Genomic DNA, 20,422 nt, shown 5'->3' with positions numbered 1-20,422 from the left:
GCTCGGAATGTGATTGATGTATTTATTGTGGAATACTTATTTTACAATACTTGCCGTCGGTGGCGCCCTTACAGGGTCAGCGTGAAGAAAACTAAATTTAGTGTCTGGCAAACATGCTAACTATAAAAACGTAGATGTTGATTATCATTAGAAAAGATCCGACCACGAACTTGCTTCATCTTCTCTTGGTCAATTTGGTGGGGTTGTACCTAAAGGCACACAAACAAACCACATAAAACAGTTGATGTCATCGCTTCCCTCTGGATGGGCTTTTAACATTCCTCACGGCTCATCCTTCAATGTGCTCGGAGGCATTTTGAACAAACAAAAAACAGCCCAAATGAAGCGCCGTAAAAAAAGACGAGAGAGAGTGTTTGAACAGCTTAAAGCAAACAGCCGTTCTATAAAGCACGTCTGGACACTTGCTGGTTTCAAGCTACCGAAATGCACCGGGGCTGTTTTCTTAGCGTCAGGGTCTGTTCCCCGGCTATGCATGACTGACTGAGTGTGACTCAGTGATCAAACAGCTCGGCCTCAACACACACACACACACGTACAGACAATCAATCTCAATCTCTTTTTCTGCTTCGTCAAAGAAAACACACCGGCTTACATCACCCCTGCTACCTTGGAAACCACTGTGACGAAAGAACCCAGAATTCTCCTTAATTATGTTGATTAGGACGAGGACATGATTAGATCCAAGGATGCGCCGGCTGAAGAATTGGCAGTTCATTCGACAACACCGAGAGGTACAACAAAAAACATATGAGAATGAAGTACAAGCACATTTAAGTAGAAAAAGGGAACGCAGTCAAAACTCCACAATGGAACACTTTAAAGTTTGCAAAATTTGAAGCAGAACTAACATTTAGGGTGAAAATATGCAATAAATTAGTGTTTTTCCTGCCGATAAAGTTAAGCAGCAAAATGCACTCGTTTTTATCCATCTCTGGGGTCGGCCATTTTGTCTCACAACTGCTCACAAGGACCAATCATGGCTGACCTGGTTTGTGAATGTGAGCCGTGATTGGTCGTTGTGAGCAGTTGTGATGTCATTTTCAGTCGACAGAAGACAAAATGGCCGCCCCCAGAGATGGCTAAAAACGAGTGGATTAACACTTATTGCACAAACGCAATATTTATCAAAATGCCCCATTTCAACTAGTGGGCTTGCATCGAACATATTCTTGAAAAAAATTAATAAATTGACTTCGGCTTTAAAGGGAAAATTATGTTCCACTTTGGAGGTTCTAGTGTAATTGTGTTTAATGTTTGGGCATCAGGACTCCCACAACAGGCATCAAGTGTGACTTTACTTTTAAGCAAGTTGCCGTTGATACACAGTGACAGTGGGAACCCACATCTGGCGAGAAACTTGAGTTGACCCTCAAAACGTCCGGGCTGGTCCGCCAATACAACCGACCTGTAAAGTTGGTAAAGTCGAGTCGCCATGGCAATTGCGAAGCTATTCACCAAAGCCAGTCTAGTCTGAGGGTGATATTTAAAGGTCAAATTAATGCTGAGAGTGGCTTTAAAGGTTAATTCATTCATTTTCGCCACCACCTGTCAGTAGGGTAACAGGTCAGCTGGAGCCTATCCAAGCTGACTTTGAACGAAATCCTGGAGTGGTTAAGAGTCTTCCATGAATCTTACCATGCATGCATTTCGGGATGTGGCAGGAAATCTGTGTACCTGTAGAAAATCCACCCAAGAGAAAAACATACATGCACCCTACACACAGGAAGGCCAAATCAGAGATTTGCACCCTGAAAATCAGAACAAGTGAGCCAGACGAGCTAACCACAAATCCACCGTGCTGTCCGCTTTTAAAGGTTTACGTGTTAAAATCCGTCCATTTCCTCACCTGAACAGATCATCTCCTTCACTCTCCTGCAGTCTGCTCCGCCGCTCATCCTGAAAGAAATGCACATCAGGCGCGGAACACTTTAATGGACTGCTCATGAAATGACAAACCGAGCGCAAAGGAATCGAACCTCCTCCGCGTCTTTCAGCCATTCGTCCAGTTCAGAGTTCTTGCCGCGGTTGTGAGCCAACAAGTCAGACCCCCCAATGACGTGAGGCGAATCGTCCGGCCCAGGCACTCGCATCTGTCCCACGCACACATCAGCGTAAAAAAGAATGTTCCTATTCCTAAAAAAAAAAAATATACATGTTTTATAATTATAAATGCGTTCTGACCTTGCGGAAACGTTTGAAGTTCTTCGCAAAGCCGTTGGTGTACGCCTGCTGCGGCTTAGTTTTGGGGAGCACGTTCACCGTGAGGGATCGAAACTCTACTAAAATCAACTGTTTAGGGAGGTCTTCGTCCGGCTCCGTTATCTGCAACACAACAACACAAACACCTTATTTTCCATGCAAGAGCTTCTTCGTGCTGCCTCTTTGACTGATCCGACTCTTTGGACAAACAGGAAATAAGACGGGAAGTGGCCAGCGAATGGTTACATTCCATAACGACACACATGGGAGCTGATAGTCTTATCACACAACATTAGCAAGACATTTTACGGATCTCCAAGGGCAATAAATGGTGAAATTTGAGTGATATAACTGAGGTTGGCTGCGCAACCTCTAAAGGCCAAAAAATAACTCTTACACAAACAGTCACATGGTCTACATGGTGAGACGCGACTGGTGATTCGACTGAGCCCACTCGCGCATTTATTATGCCACAATTTCCGTAAGGTTCGTTGCGTTAATGCATCGATTGTTTCCTTGTATTGTTCAATTAAAAAGTATGCTTTATTTTTTTTTCAAATAAAACAACAAGAAACTATTTTAAATACACATATACATTTATTTTCATTTACATGTAATGAAAATTTGATTAGGGCGATTAACTTCTTTTTACAATGTGAAGTCATCAACCATCTCTGTCCAGGTGCCTACATGCCAAGTACCAAATTACTTATGTTTAATATACTATACTTTCATCAAAGGCTGCGTAGTTGTATTGTATTTGACTGTTGCAAATGTTAAAAGGCTGCATAAAATGTTGGCCGTATTGTTTTTAAGGGTTACAAAAACGGCTATCCTTCCTCAAAGGTAAATGACAACTTTTTGTGTAACATCTTCAAACAGCAGAAAGTTTCCATTTAAATCACACCATCGCTTTATTTTCAAATCAATCGTGCTGGCGTAGAAAAGAAGAACCCTAACAATTGTCATTGTCCAAATACTTGTGGACCTTACAAGCGGTATATAGAAAAGAACATGTTAGTCTGTCCTACAAAACTTACTTGGGTCACCTGTTTGATGTCGACAGGTTTCGCAAGATGAACCTCAGTCGCTTCTTTGGGCTCAACGAGGTCTCCTTTGAAATCACCCAAATTCTAAGAGAATTAATCGGTAGCATTCATTGAATATTAACCGGAAGGCACAATTAGATGATTCGAGTGAAAAGACGACCGGAGATCTCGTCCTCACCTCTGTGGAGGACTCTTTGTTCGCGTCAACGTGCTGACTTGTGCTGTCAGATGAAAGTCTGCTCCTCATCCTCTCTGCTGATGTCTGCAGCTTCTCCGTCGTCGTGGGGACAACACCCAGCTCAGTTTGGCGGCGCTGATGTGGAAGCGGCTCTTCTACCGGTTCCGGTGGTGACCTTCGGCTGCCGGTGTCGTCATCAAGACGGGCGACTCGTTGCTTCTTACTCAAAGCCTCTACATTTTTGGACGTCTGGACAGAACGATTGTTTTGTGCTTGTGGGGATTCGCTGACTGAAAATGGCTCGTCCGCGCAGTCCATTTCCTCAGACATTATAGACTCTAGTTCGACCAGATCTATGTCTTCTTCCATCTCCTTTCTCTTTCGGTTCGCGTGAGACGAAACCGCCGCCGGAATGACGAACAGACTATTTTCGGAGTCCACTGATATCTGGGAAGGGGCCGCGGGGACTTTGTCTGAACACGAGGGAGCGTCTTGAGGTGGGACCGAGGACTCTGTGGCCTGACTGATGTCAGATTCAAGTACAGGACGCTTTGGCTCTGACATGACGGCGGAGAATTCCTCATCTAAAGGCCTTGGGGGGGGGGGGGGGGGGGGGGGGAAAAAGGACAAACAGGTAAGGAACATTTCTTTCAAAATTACAACCAGACGAAAAAAAAAAAAAGCCTCCCAAAAATTTGGAGTTGAACCAATTTTCAATTACATCATCGAAAAGTGAATTTATTTAACAATAACAATAAGAATAATAATACAATTAAATAAAACAAGGCCTTATTAATTTCAACAATATCTAAAAAAAGCACCACAAGGTATGCTCGACAAATATCTTCCTGTTCTCTTCTGGATTTTTGTCATGAATTCCAAAAGACCGGTGATGAAAAGCTAATGAAGAGGTGCATATACAGAAAAACACCGGCCGTACGGTTACCTCTTCTTGTTGACGGGTTTGAAAAAGCTGGTCATTGTTGCCTGTTTCTGTGGCGAAGCTTGCGGAGAGACTTGTTTTTTCTGAGGAGATTTGGGAGGAAATTTCTTGGATTCCAATGTTTTCTTACCACCACCGGACTTCGCCAAGGAAGGCTGGACACTTGTGTTGCTAGTGTCCAGGCCTGAAAGTGCAACAACATTTACTTAAGAGAATATTTGCCATTTTTAGTTGCACTAGCATTGAGCAATTTGCATCTCTACTGTCATCTTTAATTGGCGTTTTTGTGTTTTATTTCCCTTTGTGATGTCATTGCTCTTTTTCCTTTATTTTTCAATATTTGTCCCTCTTCATCAGAGCTAGGAAGTCCACAACTTGACTCCAAGTACAGGTAAAAACCCGCCGCGATAAAATAGTTGTCGCGATTGGAGTGTTAGTAATAGCAGTGTGAGATTAAACGTAATCAAAATAATCAATATTGTCCTTCGTTTACGTCGCTTCGGCGTAGGACCATGTAAGCGTGAGTGGCAACATCTCTCAATTTACAGTACGACTGTTCTCAGATTCAGCATTCCGATCATCAACACATGGCATTTACCTGTTTTGGATGTCGATTTCTTCCGCTGTGAACGCGCGCTCTCTGTAGAGCTCAACCACGACGATCTACGCGAATCGGCCCCAACGCTCATCTTCTGATTTGCGGCTTTAGGGCCATTGGGACGAGCGGTGTCATGATTCAGCTTTTTCTCCGGAGTCTCTCCCACCGCGGTAATCCCGCTTACCTCGCACCGCTCCGGACTGATAAAAGAGGAAATGGAACCGGAATAAATCTGAGGGCAAAGTGTGGACGGGTTGAGCAGATGATTGTGAAGCGCGTGTTTGTACATTTGTGACGTTGCTGTGTTGACTGCGTATGCTGTGATGTTCTGCGATGCTGCAGGTAACGCGGTCTCATCCACTGCTACGCATTGGGAGAGGGATGCGCTCGGAATTCTTGATGTCGTCTTTGTCACTTAAAAAAACGAGTACGACATAAAATTCAACAATGGCAGCTTCTGAAAATGCATTATCACAATATGCGACAAACCTGCGTCTGTTGTTGAACTGGAAGGGTTGCAGTACATGTCACATGAGGTGTAGATAGCAGCCAATCCGATTTCAGACTCTGTGATTACTCGAAGGCCTTTTCTGTCTCACAGGAAGCGATAGAAGGCTCTTAAATTTTCACAAATGGCAGTCAAGATGGGCTGTCCTTTTGTAGGGGGGTTTCAAAACCTTTGAATGATGTTCTTCACGGAATTGTGCCACCCAGTGGATGAAGCTGGAAGGGGAGGCTGGGAGTTGCCAGCAGAAAAATCCACCACGCGGCTCTGTGGGGAGTCCAGGAGGTCACGGGGAAGGATGCCCTCCTCCAGGAGTTGGCTCGTGCCGCCTCCAAAAGTCACTGGGGCACTCAGACGCTTGAACTGCCAACGACAAAGATGTGAGTCGGTTTTCAGTCACATTGTTTATAAGGGAAGACAATAGCAATGATAAAGTACACAACAAGTTGAAGTAGGGCCAGGAAAGTCATCAATTTTACTGAATAACTTCAGTTTGTTTTTCAGTATGATGTTTTTTTATCACCTCAGCAGTTTCCGTAGTTCAAATCGTGCCCCCACTAACCTGCACTGCTTATAAACATTGCTGCTAACAGAACTGAGGTAGTTTTCAAAAGCAGTCTGTGTTGCCAGTTAATAACTTTTCCCACATCCTTTAGTAAATAAATACTTTTTCCCAAAAAGCAACTAGCGACTTTAATTCCATTTTCAGCACTGTTTCCCCTACATGAGCCCGGTAGAAGGCAGTCATGACGTCAATGGCGCTAAACATTGATATTAACATTAATACGTGATGTTATAATATACCATAACAATTCAACACAATTTAATGCCATGGTATACATGATGCTATACTATTAAAAAAAAACGATCGTGTTCACATAGACGCATGATTTGACATAAGGGACTTTTGTCCAAGAGACAAATTTGTATTTTCACATTACATGCAAAGAATTATTGTTTATTTCTATTAGGGCTATCAATATGGAATATTTTATGAATCAATAGTGGGTGGGTAGATTATTCCATTGAACATTCCATCAATTAATAGGATGAAATTTGAGTTTGCGTTAAAGCGTATTACAAAACTATTTTTTCCCGATTACTGATTACTAGCTAATTATTGTTGTTTGTTTTGAATAGTTTAGTGATTAAAATAAAACAATCACAAGAGGGACTGATGTACTCACAAACCTTGTTGAAACTGATTCAGTAATTGGTTTGGGGATTGTTTTCCACAAAAGAGAATCAGTCAGTTTTCATGAAGGACTACAGAAATCAGAAAACTCCTACAGTTGAGAGGCTGAAATCCAAGGATTAAACAATGGCTCTAAATGATTACTCGATTATTAAAATAGTAGTCAATTAATTTGATAATCGATTAGTTGTCAACTAATTTCTATTGCAGTTGATGCAAGTTTATCCTGGGGAAAAAAACGGCTGAGGAAAAAAAAAAAAAAATCTTATCAGACGAAATCAAGCCAGGGAAGAAGACAAAGAGCAAACCTTGATTTGCCTGTCATTTCCATTTGCTTTTTCTATAAGCATAAGGTAAAATAAGCATATAACATAACGTGAGCTCTCTATTTCCAAATATCAGAAGTTGGTTGAGAAAGGATCATGAGTTGTTGCCTTTGAGAACACTGTACAAGCGAGTACGTTTCCAGAGAAATTTCCCAGAGGATCTGAGGAACTGATGCTGCCTAGCAGCTGACATTCAGCAGATAAACATCAAGCTCATAAGATTATGTAGCAGGGGAACTTTGTCTATAAATAGTTGTCTTCATCAACAGGCACTTGTTTGGCAGGTAAATGATTTCTGCTTCCGCTATTCTCTTCCATTGCTGCATTTTACAAAGCGTAAACACGGCTTTTAAAGCGTCACAGTTGTAAACACAGCAAGCATACAATGTACATGAAAAGTCTACACACCCCTTTTCAAATGCCAGATTTTTGTGAAGTAAAAAATACAGAACAAGATCAATCATTTCAAAACATTTTCCACCATTCATTTGACCTATAACCTGTACAACTCAGTTGAAAAATGTTTTTTTTTTATAATCTTTTTGAGGGGGAAGTCAAACACCTGAGATAATATGGTTGCGAAAATGGGCACACCCTACTGTACGCGCAATGGGCCTGTGTTCACAATTAACCAATCACATTCAAACTCCTGTTAAATGGGAGTCAGCACACACACATACATTTAAGATGTTCTGGTAGGCTTTTCTTTGCATTTTTTTCATTTCTAACAGAAGCCTGAAGGTTTTGTGGCAACAGCGCCTGCTATTTCAAACTCTTTGTAATTCCTTCCACCCTGTCCAAGGCTCCAGCTCCAGCTAAAGAAAAACAGCGCGAAAGCTTGATGATGCCATCACCATGTTTTTCTTTGGTGATGAGCAATGTTGTGTTAATGCCAAACAAACAAAAATTTAAAAAAATGTTTCACTGGAGCATCACAAAATATCCTAAATACATGTAGGGAAAATGTGTAATGCTCCCATGAAACATGACCACTGCAAACAAACCTGCTTGCCATTGAGGAAAATGAAGGTTGTTCCTGCAAAAAGCCGCTTGCGCCTGAGATCTGGCTCCAGTTTCACCTGCTCATTTGTCAAACTTGGCTCATCGATGTCAGGGATGAATCTGTACAACAACACCAAGCCGCACATATGAGACCATGTTTGCGATGAAATACAAAAGGCTGTGGTGGCACGTTACCTTTCCGCCTTAGGAGGAGGTAGCTTTTGCTGAGCCGCTTTGCTGAGCTCTGAGAAGAACTCCGGCTTCACGATAGGACGGCAGCACAGCAGAGCAGAAATTGTCTAATGGGGGGTAATTCATACAAAAAATGCACATTGTTAATGAGAAACACATCACACACAAGGTTAAGTATTGTTCTGACCTTGATGGTGACTTTAACAGAAGGCATGACCAGGTGGGTGCAGTCTTGTGTCCAAGTACTGACCAGCTTTCCTCCAAACAGCTGCAGAGCCTCTGAGAGTGCAGCTTTGCCATCATTGTCCAGACAAGAAGAACACACCACTGGCTTCAAATGAATCACACTGGGCAAGAAACAGGTCAAAGTTTTGGACCGTAACGCCTTAAAATAAAATTATATATATATATATATATTTCTTTTTAGCTCCAATAACACAGATCAACAGCACATTTTAATCAGAGATGGCTTCATGTGTCCCTAAACATATTTTGGACGCTGATTTAAAATATCTTAGTTTTTTTTCTAGCACATCAGGTTACAGAGATTTTTTCATTTTTTGTTTTAGTTTGACCTATAAAAGCGTGTTGCAATACGGATTTTCATGCGTTTTAATGGCTACAATGTTGGAGGGAAAAAAAAACACCTGTTGCTGAACGTAAGCCTTAATATTACTATATTAAATGGTTTAATATTGTTTTTAGAAAAACCTCATATGCTTGAGAAAAACGGAATCGGAATTCGGAGTCAACGCAAAAAAAAAAAAATCAATCTAGAAAACTTAACTTGCACCACAGATTTCAAAATTTTGTTAAAAATTGTTGACTAAATTGACTTAATTTGTGATTGTTTTCCTCATAAAAAGAAAATGACAATGACAATTCAAAACAACTTTTGATTTTTGTTTTATTTACCCTTTTCAAATTTGCTTTATATCTCTTGATATCAAAAACATTTTTACAGCAAGTTTTTTTCCCCAACATAATTTGAATCAACTTCTATTAGTAATAGAAAAAACATTTTAAAAAAAAACTTTCCTAACCAATCTCAAGTGTTTCCTTTTGCAAAATGTCCCTTTTCTCAAAACACATAAACACAATCCTTAATAACTTAGCATTTCAAATTACAAAAACAATTTTAACAAAATGAAGCAACATCAACAATGACAAACAACATGAGCTGACAAACTGAATAATGTCTGCTGTTGGCAAAATATGTGCAGTGTGTTTTTTCAGTACCTGAATTTGGACTTAAAAACCCCAAATGTAATGCTGTCCCCTGACTTCAAGGTGACTGGATCGTTCTGCACCAAGGGCTTGTCATTGACGACAGTGCCGTACTTGGAGGTGTCCTTCAGGGTCAGTGTCTTGGCCAAAAATACATGACAGATCATAACCAAGAACTTTAACATCTAACTCAAATAGCACATGTATCTGTTGAACTAAACCAAAGTTTTAGGTATACCTAGACACGGCCCATATTTTATATAATAAAATTCTAAAATGCCAATAGCAGCAGCGCAAACTTTGCAATGCAATACGGCGTGCGAACTCTTTATTGTAGGCAACAGGTGGACATACAGGTTAACCGGTCCTTCAGCCATCTATTGGAAAGGCATTTGTTCTTCTTGTCACTAAACGTTGCCTACGTGGATAGATAAACCAAGCTACATCATTTGTAATAAATAATAATTTACCAATCAATTAAGGGAGACTAGTTGATTTCGGATGCATAATTTCAACAATTTGGGGCAGAGTAGTTGGAAATCACTAATCTAATGTAGTCCAATTCTACCTGACAAAGACGGAGTAGTACAACTACCCCCAGTGTACGTAACATGTCTTTAGATGTCGTCAGTCTTCTCACCTGATCAGTAACATTGAAGTGAGCATGAGCTCTGCTGATCGACTGGTCACTAGGCAGCACGATGTCACAGTTCTTGCGACCCACCACATATTCTTTAGCGGAGAGGAGATAGTGGGTCTCACCTGTTTGTCAAAAGAGGCCATTTAATGACTTTTGAAATTGTATATTCAAATTCTATGGCTTTACCGTGCCTCATGCCTGACGATGACAAAATGCCTTACTCTCTTAATTAAACTGTTCCAAAAGAAGTTTAACAGTTTATACGTTAACACGGCAAAGACATAATACGCGTACTTTGGCCTCGTGTTGATGGTCTGAAACCTATTGACTGACAGGCGTGTACTTACTGGAAAATGAAAGCAAATTAAGAGCATTTTGATTTACTTAAGTTCATTCCGTAAACACGTCACAATCGAGAGAAACTGTTACCTCCTGCCTCCACTGGACTCAGTATCCACATTTCGATCTTAGACGCTTTAGCTCCTTTTGATCAATTTAAACGACACTAAATAAAATGCACAGGAAAAAAACACGCCTACGCCATTTAGCAGCCACTAATGATATACAATGCATTGTACTGCGCGCGCGACTGCGTGACGTCAAAAGCATGCGTCTTCATCTTCTTCTGCTATGATTCCTGTAGGTGGCCTCTACCAGAAGAATATTGTATATTAGCACCCTCATCGGTAAAAATGGCACATTACAAGAAACAACACAAAAATATTGGTTGTTATCCTTTAAACACACACAGTACCTGTCAACCCCGGGCTGTGCTGAATCTTACAAAAATTGTAATTTGTCCGTACATTTATGTATATAATATTACACAATATAAAGCTTTGCTTTAATAAAAATCCCATACACATAAAGACAGTCAAAACATGCTGTGTTTAATCTTGAATTTGAAATTAACCAGCAGCCTCATCAACAACACAACGCCATATTTAAACAGGATAAGTAGTTGGAATGGAATGGAATATCTCATGTAATACAGTTGTGCCTTGAGATGCCAGCTTAATTCATTCATGACCACGCTTGTAATTCAAAACACTTGTATCTGACACAAAAAACAACAACACACATTTTTAAAATGTGTCTTTTAATAAAAAAAAATAGCACACTTTATTTACTTCACAAAACAAATGGTAATATCAATTAAATTTAATGTAAATAATTTAAAAGTTTGTGCATCTTGATTAATTCATTGTAACTCCTAGTGTGTGCAACTTGGCCACTGGGGGGCAGTAAAATACAGACATGAAGACAAATGAAGAAGACTACAACTACTTTGAGAGACTCAGTAATCTGCAGTAATTGTGTTTTTCACAGAGATAAAGAGAATATGCCTGTGATTATTGTTATGTTGTCTATTTACATGTGTTGATGCACAGTTTGTGCTCTAATATCTGTCGCTTAAAGGGTGACAACACAGCAATTATCAAAGCTATTCCTCCGTCCGTCTTTAGCATTTTAACCAAACATGTATCTCTATGCTTTATGTTTAGTTTGACAGTAAACTTCAACTGGGAGTGGCATTAACGAGCCGAAAAAAAGAGGGAACATTGCTCGTGCCTCAATTTTTTGCTCGCTAGTCATAGCAAAAATTCGGCAGACTGATGGCTTGTATCTCAAAAACATCATGTGTTGGGTCACTTGTATCTCAAGGCACTACTGTACTATAATGAGTATTGGTTAACACTTCATCGTTTAATATTAATTGATAGAGGGAAACAAAAACACAATATTATATTATACAATGATAGTATTCTATTTTGCGTGTGTTACTGGACTCAAAACATGGGATCATTGTCAGCCTTCCAGGGGAGGCCCCCAGCAGGTCGGAGGTGGCCTCGTCCCCACAGGCAGGGCAGCTTGTGATTGGCTCTCATCACCACCACACTGGTGCAAGAATCAGGCTTGCGTATGAGGTCACACCAATCAGGATAGTCCACAGGCTTGGAGCCACTGGTGGAAAGTTGCATTAGAGCATAGAACCAAGGGAGGGAAAATAGTTTTTGGGGAAATACTTACTGATCACAGCATCCGACTCCAAAAGGCTCCATGCAGACACACTGGTAACAATCAGCAGTGATCCAACGCTCCCCTATCCCAAACACCTGACCCAAGTACTCACAACTCCCTGCAACATATTTGACGTATTAACACAAATAAATAAATGTAGGATAATAAATATGATATAAACTACAGTATGTGGTGTAGCAATTGAATAGTGAGATAAAAAGTGAAAAGTATAACTACCTTAAATGTGTACGGATACACACTATGGGCAATGTGAGGTATATGAAATAGGACGCAGTGGTGTGGACTCTATACACCATGCAACTCAAGAAAAAGCCCCAAAATATTAAAACCTCAAATCCTGTCATAGCATGAAATAATAAACATTTGCTTGTTTGTTCTATCATATTTTATCATAATTTCCTCTGAAGGGAAAAACTGAAATATCTCCAGCAAAAAAAGAGTACCAGAAGTACTGAGCAAAACCACATCACACACAACTATCACATAAAATAGCAAATAAAAAAAAAAGAATAAAAAAAAGAATAAAAAGAAGGTTTAGAATATTGCACTTCCTGTACACGCTACAAATTGCACAGTCATAAATAGGATAGAGTATGCGTTCAAACAGAAGTTGTGTTTTTGTGGTCCTGTGGGATTGTTGAGTTGAACATTGTGACAGATTGCGATAAAGTAACATTTATGAAGCATGTGCAATATTTGAATGTGCTTGTAAACTCACTTTAAACTGTAAAAGCAATGGAAACCAGGAAACGCTTGGCTATTAAAAGCTGTGGTATGCCATTAAAAAGGCTGAATTCATCCTGCACTGACCTTTGGTGTTGAAAAAGCACTCCCCGCTGGTATGAAGTGAAAATAAGGGCACGCCGGAACTGAGGAGGACCGCACATGCCAAGAATGTGCGTATTGCCATCACTGCAAAATACCCCAAGAAAGCACGACTTAAAACAAACCTACACAAAACCCCCCCACACACACCTTAACTTAAAGCTTAAACTCAAAATAAAAACAATTATTTTGTCTCGTAGTCGTCTCCTCGTCAATGCCCCGCAAGGACGGTGGTCTCACTTATTTATACAACCAGAGTGTCTTCATTACCTCTGTACATTTTCCATTTCTGGTTACTATTAGTCGACCCCCACAACCTGCTCATTAATGCTCATCCTATATCAGACAAACACGACGCGAACATACTGATGTCATTATTACGACGCTGCTTAACAAGAACTACCCCCTGAGCATAGAGTGTGCACTCTCTCATATAACATTTGTCTCCAGGGAGGGTTCCTTTAATGAGAATCACCACCACGACAACATACAGGCACCTATTTCCCCACACAGGAACTGCATGTGTGAGGGTGTGGGTGCACACGATCACTTGACCGCTACCATTTGCCATCAGTGCTGTTTGTATGTAGTCTAGTATTTATATTATATTGCGTTTTTGTTTATTTATTTATTCAGTTAGTTACTTTTCATCTGCAAACAGGCAGGACAGTGGACTTGTGATTAAGCATGTCTATTGCACAGCTTGAGGCGCAGGGCTCAAATCTGGGCCTTCCTGTGAGGTGTTTGAATTGGAAATTACCACTCTAGGATGGCATAAAACTGTTGAACGGCAAACCAACCAAAATTAAGTACAAGAACTCATTTTGTGGATCCCCACCCCCACCCCCCCAAAAAAAAACTCACTCAAAATATTAATATGATGGAGGTACTATGTTTGTCCTGCATATAATTAAAAATCTGCAAAAAATATTAGACCTACTCACATAGCAGTATAGGGCAATATAAGACCCGGTGCAACTAAGCCATGTCTGCCATCTAGTGGTGAATGGTGATACTACGACTTAAAACTCCAGATTTAATCATCATAAAAGACATGTGTTGAATATTCGTCAGTGTTCTTTGAAATATTTTTTTTGGGGTGCGGGGGGGTTGTGAAAAAAGACAAAATTCTCCAAAATATATATACAGTATTTTTCCGAAATGTTCCCCCCAAAATCAAGTGGCTAAACAGAATGTGGCCTGTGGGCCGCTAGTTGCCCTTCCCTGGTCCATGTGCCTACCTTGTGATTGGTTGGCAACCAGTCGAGGGTGTCAAAATCAGACGGGATAAGCACTAATTTGAAAGATCCATTTTTCAGTTTCATGTCTGGATGTATTGTAAATGTTTTTTTTTCCCCCAATGTATTGATATTGCTGCCCTGTGATTGGCTGGCAACCAGTCCAGGCACACCCCTCACCCAAAGTCAACTGTGATAGGCTTCCAGCTCAGCTCTGACTCTAAAGGAGATCCGCATTTTAGAAAATGCATTGATGAAAATGCACAACATTTTGAGATGCTTGAATTTCATTGGCCAAAACCAAATTCAGTTAAAAGTCTGAGAACCGTAGAAGTTCAAGCATGTATGCTCCTCAAACTGCCAGTTAATCGTCACAGATGACTCATGATCTTACTCATTGATGTGAATCTAATTCAATTTGTCTAATTCAATTTCATATCAGATGCCGCATACGTAATGAGCCATCATTTAAATGACATGAGGTCGATGTAGATGTTATATGATTGAGTAAACTTTGGCATTTAAGTGGCACTTAAAATGAATGTCTCATTTTGACATGGTGTGTTTTTGCTAATTGGAAAACATGTACAGAGACAAAAAGACATATTCTATACTGTATGTTAAAAACTGGATTTCAATGTTTTAATGAGGAGGGAATAATATCAATTATGTATTAATTTGGGAATTTTATGTTGAAGATTTGGGAATCTGGGAAATAGGAGTAATTTCCAATTAAAATCTTAATTTGAGAGCTCTGTTTGGAAAAATATGGCTATTTTGGGAAGCTTCCTGTTTTTTTTCTCTTGGTTTCTTAGTGTAGAATAATGTGTGTAAATTTGCTTTTTTTTTTTACACTTTTATGAAGGTCAAGTAATAAGGCGTGTTTTGTTCATTCATGGGAAGGAAGTGCTATTGGGGCAATTTTGTGATAGTGAGAATGAGAAAAGGCAGCTGCAAATCCATTGCTAATACATTGTGTTCTATGAAGTGGTGCGCATCAACATGCAAAGGTCAGCATTTCCATGTGATATGATATCACCACCTTGCCTCATCAGATGGTATCCCCTCACAACAGGATGAAACAAGGATAAGAAGAGGAGTCGGAAGACAGTCGCATGGACTCTCGGAGGACTTCTGGGAGCTCACTTTCGGAAGACGGGAACAGATTTAGGTGGCATGGTGGTCGACTGGTTAGCACGTCCGCCTCACAGTTCAGAGGTCGTGGGTTCGATCCCGGCTCCGGCCTCCCTGTGTGGAGTTTGCATGTTCTCCCTGTGCCTGCGTGGGATTTCTCCGGGTACTCCGGTTTCCTCCCACACTCCAAAAAACATGCTTGATAGGTTAATTGAACACTCTAAATTGCCCATAGGTGTGATTGTGAGTGCGGGTGTTTGTCTCTGTGTGCCCTGCGATTGGCTGGCAACCAATTCAGGGTGTCCCCCGCCTACTGCCCGAAGACAGCTGGGATAGGCTCCAGCACTCCCCGCGACCCTTGTGAGGATAAGCGGTATCGATAATGGATGTTTATTTTATGATCCTCGACTGCAAACTAACTATTAAACGGACAAAACAAAGCTGAAATCTTGAATGTTATAGAATGTGGTTATTGTTTGCTTACCATTTGTATGCTCCACTGTATTTGCTCCTAATCTGTGAATTGATATTGTCCATTTGTGTAGTTTTTATGGTGTCTCATGGTACCAAGCTGTAAATAAAGCGAAGCGCCTGACCTGTGTGAAAAAAATCTACTCTTCATTGAGTCAATGAAAGGCTACTATTGCTTTATTGGAATTAAACAGAAATCTTCACACCTAGACCATCCCAGCGCTGTTATTTCTAACAGGCCCAACAGGCTCACAGTCAAAGCTGAAGCAGTTGGTATGTAACAAAAGTGTTCAATGTTGTGATTAAGACTGTTTTCTTAACAGTCGCCCATGCGTATGCCGCCTAACCTGTCTTTCAAGCTCTTTGAGATTTTTCTGATAATAAAAAAAAAAAAATGCCTGGTCATATTTGTTCTTATCTGCTTATCTTCTGACACTAGTTGCACGTCACATTTACATATTGTATGCTGACGAACAGGGGATACTTTGTCACGCATCACCGGCCTGATTTTCCAGCCAGTGGCCTCATAAGGATGGATTATTGTGCCATTTTACAAAATGGACTGTTATGTCATCGCACGGTAACACAAAGTCCCTTGCATGTAAAATACATTCATTAATGGATTAAAAATAGCAGCGGGATGCTATAACTTGAAGCTTTGTTAATAAAGACAATCAGTCTCTACTGGCGCTCAGGCTTTATTCAGCATGTGGTAGAAGCTGGAAAATATCAGAAATTTACACTGTGATTAAAAGAAATGTAGACATTGTCAATAGCCAGATCCGCCCAGAATTTAGTTTACAATATTAGTCAATAAGTAACAAAAGGAAAATAATGATAATCACTGCAGGAAATACAAGGACAAATAAAGACTAAAAAAACTCACTTAAAAGTAAAATGTCCCTCTTTAACTCATTTAGAAGGAGTCTAATATTTTATTTAAAGATTTAGAGTAGTATAGGTTTGTACACATAGGCAGACCAATCATGCATTGTATATGACTCATCCAATACAATTTGTGAGTCAAGCTAGCATGTGTGCATGTTCAAGGAAAAAAGATAATGTTGGGTTTAAAAGAAGGAACCAGCAAAACAATACTTTTTTTACGTCGTTTTGTTGTTAGTATTACTTCATATGGTATGCGTCAGACATATTGATGAAGAAAAATGCAAAACTCAATTTGTATGTTTTTATTTCATATTTACTTTTTCTTTTATTTTGCAGACATTTAAGTTGAATTGTTAAAAAAACATTCATTTTTAACTTTTAACAAAAAAATGTTTCATGAGTCCTCCTGAGTCACTATAACTATATGAAAAACTATACAATTTTTTGAACACTAATTATTTGACACAAATATTTGGGTTCTGAATTATAATCCATGCATTTCATTATGACCTCAACATGAAGACATTTTTGTTCTTTAGGGACTTCAATGGGTGAAAAGAAAATTATCGTTCTCCCCTCTCCAGCACAAAGGCTGTTAGATGATTTTGTTTGACAAACACTTTAAAGCACATGCGTGTTTGCTCTCAGAACAGGATGCAAATCCACATAAAAAGAAACCACGAGAAGTCCACAATGAAACGCAAACAAGTTCAATGGTTACTTTCTATGTCCATTTATTTGAAATTGAAAGTAATTCTGACAGAATAAGCAGACGCCACCTTTCTCACCTTGCAGTGCTATTTTACTAATAATTAGATTTTAAGTGTTATTTCACTCTGTATTTGAATATGCTACACAAACACAGGAAGTATTTTTACAAAATTAACCACAAAAAAAAGTTGACATTATATACAGTGTACACAAAAGTGTATGCAAACAAAGGCCTTAGCGGCTGCCTGCCTCTTCAAGATACACCGAAACACATTTAATTATTAACTGATCAACATAGGGGCAAATGACGTGACTTTGGCACACAGCTCAGTAACTGTTTGTTCTCAAATACCTTTGAAGTCACGTAGATTAAGACTAAATTCGTTGACGGGAAATATTACTCAATGATTTGTAAAATAAATAATAAAGCAATATTAAAGTGTGAAGACTTTTAAATCCAGATTAAAAACCAGGCTTTTCCTCATTGAGGGCTTTCATAGTTTTTTTTCCCCCAAATTCTTTTTCATGCACTGTAAGTTGTTGTTTTAGTCATTTCTCAAATATAAAATTTTATTTTTGTACTTGGTTTTCAAGTGTTTTTAGTTCTTTTGTGTGTGTGTGTGTGTGTGTGGGTGGGTGTGTGGTTTTTTTTTGCATTTAAATATTATCCTTTCAATTATGTAAAGCTGATTGAGTTACCTTGTGTATGATACATGCTATATAGCTGCCTCAAAGTAGTCTTAACATCTCCGCTTTCTATTTACAAACATGGTTGCAGTGAAAACATGGACTGGTTTTCTACTTATAAGGACGTTTTCTACTGTATATGATTAAGTGGAATGGATTGGATAGTGACACACGACAAGCGCTGTCTACCTTCATTGGGAAACCCACAGATTTATGATTTTATTTACATGAATAATGACAGGTTAGGTGAATATTTATTTAATTTTATGTTTTGCTTTTTCTAATGCAAACAAGTCATTTAGGTTTAGGAACATTCTAGGGAAGCCTTGGCGTCCCTAAATTGGGCCTAACGATGCCACTGCTTTGAGATCCCCCCCATTTCACTTGAAAAAGGTGAGATTTTGTTTTGAACATCATATAGGCCTACGTTGTATTATTAAGTAGGTGTTATGCTGTTAGAAATGCATATTGGTCAAGCTCCCCACACTTTTTGTTGCTTAACTACAAGCATAAAATGTGCAGTGCATGCAACAACAAAATACATGAACTTGCTGATAGGGTGGACAATGATAGGGTGGACTTTTTTTCTCCTATTGTGAGCATGTTATGAGCACATGGTGGAACTTCACTTGGCAACGTGATTCAGTTAGCAAGATGACTGTGTATTCATAAACAAACATATTTCAAATTTCTCAAAGGTTTATCAAGTGATATTTCACAGTGACAGGGTGGACATGTTAATATTAACAACATCCGACGACACACATAATATGATGAAAATTACAATATATAAGCGGAAATATTTATTCTACAACTATCCTCTGTTTCAGCCTTCACCGAAGAAAGACAAACTTCTAGTCATAATGTCACTGAAAGTAGAAGGATTCTTAAAGAGGCAGTTACCCCATAATGACAAAGTGGACAGCAATTTCCAGACACATGAAAAATGTCCAATATGTTTGTAAAAATCCAATATACACAATCTAAATAACTTGGTTAAAACTGTATACCAAATAAATTGTGGACAATGAAATACTGTAAAAAAAAATATTTAGCATCATTAAACCAGTTATTACACACATTGTAGTTAGCAAATCATTTGGGGGGGGCGTACTAATGTACAATTATAAGCATAAAATGGTAGAAAATGAAGAAATCCCATTTTAAGAGACTTGTCATAGTACTGCTTAGCGTGCAAATATTTGGCCACTTATAATAACACCTTGGACTTTCATTCTGCTACATTTTCATGATGACTGAGTCATTCGGATGAGGGCACCAAAAGCACTTAATAGTGATTCTGACCCCAAATCTTTTTCAGTTATACAAAAAGATCCCAAGAATCCGCAAGGCCCTTTGCTTACTATTTCAATCAGGGGGCCTCTTATTTGCATGATGCCAGTGCCAGACTCTGTAGGAATATGTCTGATATTTAGTTGACATGGAAAAGCACAAGAACAACCGAATATCAAACATATCACACAGCGTCCAGCTGATCAGAACTTCTGCTGAATGCTCTTGCGACCTAAAAACATGAAACAAGATATCAAACGTGAATAGAGAAGAGACAATAACACATTTGTAGCTAAATATGGGGCAATGCCATGGATGTATGGAGAAAGACCTGAAAATTTTGAGGATTCACTTTGATTTAAGAAATGGGTTTAAACATGCAAAGGATTAAATTATAATCTCTCTGAGCTCGGCAATAAATCAACACATGCTACTTTGTAATATGACACTTACCAAGATTTCTTGCACAAAGTAAAAAAAAAAAAGTCACACTCGACGCGCATTACCTGTTAAAAATGAGTGTATGTGAGCAATTCCTCAGTGGGACAGTATTTATATACACCCATCTGCGAGTTTGGGGGGGTCACTCATGTCAGCGACACGCACATTCACACACATTCGGTGCTGCTTGTAATTAGACTTGTATTGATCCAGGCCTGCAGCCTTTCCTCTCCACATTAGCCTGATCAATAGACATGATGTTCATCCCACTGTGAGCGCTCTCTTACACACACACATGCACACATGCACTAATGACTGCAGCTGCGCAATCAAATAACTTTCAGTCGTTGCCTGTAGGGAGGACACACATAGGATGAACTTTGGAAACGTGACTCGCATGCTACTCATTGTTGCTAATAATACAAAAACTATAGCTACAAATGTGTGTTTAGTAGTAGTTGATTTAATCTTACAATCACATTAAAAATAACCAAAAATAATAAATAGAACATGAATCTGAAGAAAACTGTCGGTATTCATAATTTTTTTGAAAACTTTCATATTGTAATTTGATTTTCATATTTTTCAGATAAAATGTCAAAATTGTAACATGGAA

At 39.3% G+C, this 20,422-nt stretch overlaps 2 protein-coding genes and 1 long non-coding RNA gene across 9 annotated transcripts; 1 reads left to right on the top strand and 2 right to left on the bottom strand.

Annotated features, from left to right (window-relative positions):
• Positions 1-2: 2 nt before the first annotated feature.
• On the bottom strand, positions 3-10,687 carry nbn (nibrin). 7 transcript variants are annotated; one of them, XM_086037674.1, is made up of 19 exons: positions 10,505-10,687; positions 10,076-10,197; positions 9,448-9,575; positions 8,396-8,555; positions 8,212-8,315; positions 8,019-8,136; positions 5,666-5,856; positions 5,478-5,578; positions 5,276-5,402; positions 4,989-5,188; positions 4,394-4,574; positions 3,448-4,039; positions 3,261-3,353; positions 2,203-2,343; positions 1,998-2,111; positions 1,868-1,917; positions 1,657-1,734; positions 1,320-1,426; positions 3-209 (listed from the first exon to the last, which is right to left on the bottom strand). In XM_086037674.1, exons 1-19 carry the CDS (start codon positions 10,533-10,535, stop codon positions 190-192), a joined length of 2,658 nt encoding a protein of 885 aa, XP_085893800.1. In that variant the 5' UTR covers positions 10,536-10,687; the 3' UTR covers positions 3-189. The 7 variants fall into 7 exon arrangements, with proteins under 7 accessions (XP_085893800.1, XP_085893798.1, XP_085893802.1 ...); XM_086037672.1 differs by having other exon boundaries at positions 3-1,426; XM_086037676.1 differs by lacking the exon at positions 1,320-1,426.
• On the top strand, positions 4,715-16,123 carry LOC147143623 (uncharacterized). Its single transcript, XR_015087813.1, has 3 exons — positions 4,715-4,781; positions 5,703-5,873; positions 15,257-16,123. It is a non-coding gene; the product is annotated as an uncharacterized LOC147143623 (long non-coding RNA).
• LOC147143624 (prostate-associated microseminoprotein-like) lies at positions 10,756-13,030 on the bottom strand. The gene is made up of 3 exons (XM_086037683.1): positions 12,929-13,030; positions 12,107-12,215; positions 10,756-12,040 (listed from the first exon to the last, which is right to left on the bottom strand). The coding sequence occupies exons 1-3, from the start codon at positions 13,026-13,028 to the stop codon at positions 11,866-11,868; spliced, it is 384 nt and encodes a 127-aa protein (XP_085893809.1). The 5' UTR covers positions 13,029-13,030; the 3' UTR covers positions 10,756-11,865.
• Positions 16,124-20,422: the final 4,299 nt, after the last annotated feature.

The sequence above is a fragment of the Filicampus tigris genome, chromosome 8 (genome assembly GCF_054856515.1).
Source record: "Filicampus tigris isolate MCC_2025a chromosome 8, RoL_Ftig_1.0, whole genome shotgun sequence".
NCBI classification, from domain to species: Eukaryota; Metazoa; Chordata; class Actinopteri; order Syngnathiformes; family Syngnathidae; genus Filicampus; species Filicampus tigris.
Note: the sequence above shows the minus strand (reverse complement) of the source record. Positions and strands in the feature narration are given on the sequence as shown.

Bases quoted from the DNA above. Each gene is read 5' to 3' on its own strand.
- LOC147143624 (XM_086037683.1), bottom strand. From the start codon at position 13,028: ATGGCAATACGCACATTCTTGGCATGTGCGGTCCTCCTCAGTTCCGGC. The intron at 12,216-12,928 runs GTCAGTGCAGGA...AATATGTTGCAG, and splicing joins GTGCTTTTTCAACACCAAAG to GGAGTTGTGAGTACTTGGGT. The intron at 12,041-12,106 runs GTAAGTATTTCC...ACTTTCCACCAG, and splicing joins GGAGTCGGATGCTGTGATCA to TGGCTCCAAGCCTGTGGACT.
- nbn (XM_086037672.1), bottom strand. From the start codon at position 10,535: ATGTGGATACTGAGTCCAGTGGAGGCAGGAG. The intron at 8,137-8,211 runs GTAACGTGCCAC...GTTGTTGTACAG, and splicing joins CCTCCTCCTAAGGCGGAAAG to ATTCATCCCTGACATCGATG. The intron at 2,112-2,202 runs GTCAGAACGCAT...TGCGTGGGACAG, and splicing joins ACTTCAAACGTTTCCGCAAG to ATGCGAGTGCCTGGGCCGGA.